The sequence below is a fragment of the Galeopterus variegatus genome, unplaced genomic scaffold, assembly GCF_000696425.1.
Source record: "Galeopterus variegatus unplaced genomic scaffold, G_variegatus-3.0.2 Scaffold3062, whole genome shotgun sequence".
NCBI classification, from domain to species: domain Eukaryota; kingdom Metazoa; phylum Chordata; class Mammalia; order Dermoptera; family Cynocephalidae; genus Galeopterus; species Galeopterus variegatus.
In genome coordinates this window covers 221117-224475 of record NW_007729173.1, presented here as the reverse complement: position 1 = coordinate 224475, position 3359 = coordinate 221117, and the positions used below count along the sequence as shown (strand labels likewise).

At 50.7% G+C, this 3359-nt stretch overlaps 1 protein-coding gene across 1 annotated transcript in view; it reads right to left on the bottom strand.

Annotated features, from left to right (window-relative positions):
* Positions 1–982: 982 nt before the first annotated feature.
* LOC103599699 (kazrin-like) overlaps positions 983–3359 on the bottom strand; it is a 15095-nt gene continuing 12718 nt past the window's right edge. Inside the window, exons 4-5 of the mRNA XM_008583845.1 lie at positions 2854–2968; positions 983–1216 (exon numbers count right to left, since the gene is read on the bottom strand). Coding sequence (XP_008582067.1) covers positions 1052–1216; positions 2854–2968 — 280 coding nt within the window. The 3' untranslated portion in view covers positions 983–1051. The remainder of the gene's footprint in view (positions 1217–2853; positions 2969–3359) is intronic.

The window sequence follows — 3359 nt, the reverse complement described above, 5'->3', positions numbered from 1 at the left end:
TTGTAGATAAAGACTTTGAGGCACAGAGAGGTGAGGCCACCGGGAAGAAGCCACACAGCAAGACAACAGCAGGTCAGGAAAGGGGCTGGGGGCTTTCTCCACCAACACTTAATGACTTTGTCCTGGGGGATTTGTACCTCAGGGCATCAGTAAGCACACCTATGTTTCAGGTACAGGGACATCACCACAAAAGTTTGCTGGGTTAACAGTGACAAGCATTTCCCTGCCCCAGATCCTAAACCCCTAGCCACACCTGGTATGGTTGTTGCTGACTGAGCTCAGTCATCACATCTTTCATTCTGATGACGGGCAAACAGCTCTTCAACAGGTCCACCCCATGTGACACAGAGCTTTGAAAGTGCAAGGAATGACCACCCACCCTTTGCATTCTCCCAAGAGAGATGTAGTGATCCAAGTCGGAATCCAAGTTCTCAGTCAAGGGGGGAGGATGCTGCGGCCAAGAGCTCCTCCTCTGACACCTCAGCAAGAGGCAGCACTTCCTGCCACCTGGGGGCTCTGCTCGCCCCTAGCACAGCCTATGCACCGGGCTCTGGGGTGTCTGTTTGGAGTCCCACCTACTCCTCCTGGGAGGGCATTTTGGGAAACTAAAGGCCTTTTTCCTCCTTGGCAACTCAGTTCAAGTCTCCCAGGACCACTTGAACTGCTCAACAGCTGACAGTTGCTCTGCAGTGAAGCTGGCACATCCCAGGTTACAGAGGGCCGGGGCCCTGTGACAAGTCCTCCTGACCAGTCTCCTGTTGAGCAGGAAGGTCCATGACCCTCCCAAGACAGGCAGGCTGGTGTCTTCTCTCTTCTTGGCACTCCCATCTGAAATTGCAACAGTCTGTTGAGATTTTGCCCAGGAGTAAAGGAGCATCCTCAGCCTGAGGTCACTGTGTACAGTGTTACTGTCTGTTGAGATTTTGCCCAGGAGTAAAGGAGCATCCTCAGCCTGAGGTCACTGTGTACAGTAGGGATGTTACCGGGGGCCATCGGGCTGCTTCTCCTTCCTGGGTCTCTCTGTGTTGGGTCTGATGAAGCCATTGGTTCCTTACACGTTGGTGACCTCCAGGCCATTGTAGCCTTCCAGACGGCACTGCTCTGGCCTGCCCTGGGGGTCATCATCTCCACAGTCTTCGTTTTGAAGAGAGCCATAGTCATCATGGAAATCGGGGTCTTTGCTGCTGAAGCCCCTTCCTATCTTCCCCAGGGGCAGCTGAGAAGAGAAAAAGGACAGGAAAGAGAGAAACAAGAATCAAATGTCTGAGATCTGGGAAATGTCTCCAATTCTAATTGCTGTGTGACCTTGAGTAACTCACTTAGCCTCTCTGTGCTCTTTCTATTTGCAATAATACTCACTACTCAGGGAGACTGAGAGGAGTTTGTGAATTAACATTAGGAGAGAGTTTTGTGCTACCGAGGGTGAGGACAAATATTGTTAGTCTGGTTATTCACATAAGTCTCTTCCCTTCCTCCTTCGTGGCAGGAGAGTTGGTTACATTGGAGAATGCCTGTGAGAATGAGCAGGACCATGAGGTCTGACTGCATCCCCAAGTCAAAGAGGACTATTCTAGCACTGCCTGGTGTGGCACAGAGAATGTGGGTTTGGAGACACACAGACCTGGTTTCCTATTCCTGCTCTGCCACACTGTGTGTGACCTTGCACAAGTCACCTCCCCTCTCTGAGCCCATTTTCGCAGCTACAAAATGGGAATAGCAATACTAGCACTGTTGTAACGAGCGGAGAGCCCATCTGTAGAGAACACAGGAGGGCGCTGGTGCAGAGGAGGCACTTGCTGAATGCTGACCATGATTATCGCCCAGCAGGCCCTCAAAAATCTCTCTCTTATTTTGAACATAGCTGTGTTATGGTAGTCATGACGGTGCTTTGTAATTATTTACTTGACTGCCTTTCTTCCTAGACCAGTGTTTCTCAACCTTTAAAAAAAAATTATTATCTCTTAAGGAGATATGTTAGACAGTTTTTCCCCTAAGTTCACCTCTACCATGAAACCTTAATACCACAGATATACTGTACATCTGTTTATGTACATAGGCATATCTGTGCTGTTACATAAAAATAATAAAATCCTCCCCAAACAAATTTTCACTCCTTTAGGGCAATATTGCCCCCCATTAGAATGCATGTTCTAGAATGGAGCATCCTAAGGATAAAGGTGGTAATTTATTCATGCTTATACTCCCCACCCCACCCCCATGTTTAGGATTGTGCCTGGAACACAGCCAGTCCCCACGCAATGTTTGCTGAATGGGTAGGAGGATTTGGGGTGATCCGGTTCTGCCATCTGTGTCTACACATTTCCATTTAGGAATCTGTGTCAATTGGCACCTATGTGATCAGACCCAAACTGCACGTGTTTTCATACTGCTTTGTTGGAGCCACCAGAGGTTCCTCTTTGCTAGTGGTGAAATCACGGGAGTTCCAAATCTAAATTGGTGGTTCTCTGAGTTTAGGGCACATTGGAACCCTCTGGGCAGATTGGCTGCATGAAGGAGACCTGCTGCAGGAGGCTGGGGAGGGTCCCAGAATCTGCATGTGAAGCAATGGCTCCAAGTGCCTCCAATGCAGGCAGGTGAGAGCTGCACTTCGAGATACCATACTTTAAGCTTGTGGGGACTTTGTCCCTGGGCCTGAAACATTGTGTAGGTCCCTAAGAAGTTGGCATCTGGGGCATCTCTCCTGGATGCACCTGTGACCTGGCCCATCGCTCACCTTCACAGGCCAACCCAGGAGTCACATAGGTCCAGCTGGGAGACGGCAACCCGGCCCAGAGACAAAAAGACCCTTCCCAGGTGTAGAGGACTCACAGGTGGATGCATCTAGTGACTTACCCGGCCAGCCTTGTGCTTGGTGCCACTGCTGTTCTCCTCCTTTCCTGCCCGGGGAGTGCTGGAGGCCCTCCCGGGGGGCGTCCCAAAACGCTCAGCCTCCCGGATGCCTGTGGAGCTGGGGAAACACCCATTTCGAGTCAGCAGGGAGGCTCAGTCACCTATTGCTGCCCAGAGACACACACGCTCACACACTCACACTGGTGACATGACTGTGACCGCTGAGACCTCTCAGAATGTCCTGTGTGCCGTCCCTGGGCTCAGCTCTTTAGAAATGAAACCCTCACAATGTGCCTAGAGGTAGGGACTGCCAGCCCTGCATTTGATACAGATGAGGAAAAGGAGGCGTGGAGGGATCGGGCAGTTTGCCCGAGATCACATCTGAGCCCACGTCTCTAAGACCGTTGCAAACCTTATCGGGAAAGGAAAGCCTTGCAGGGGAGTCCTCAAATTGTAGCTAATTAGATGTGATTTGAGAAGCATCAGGAAAGTTCCCCCACTCTGCATTT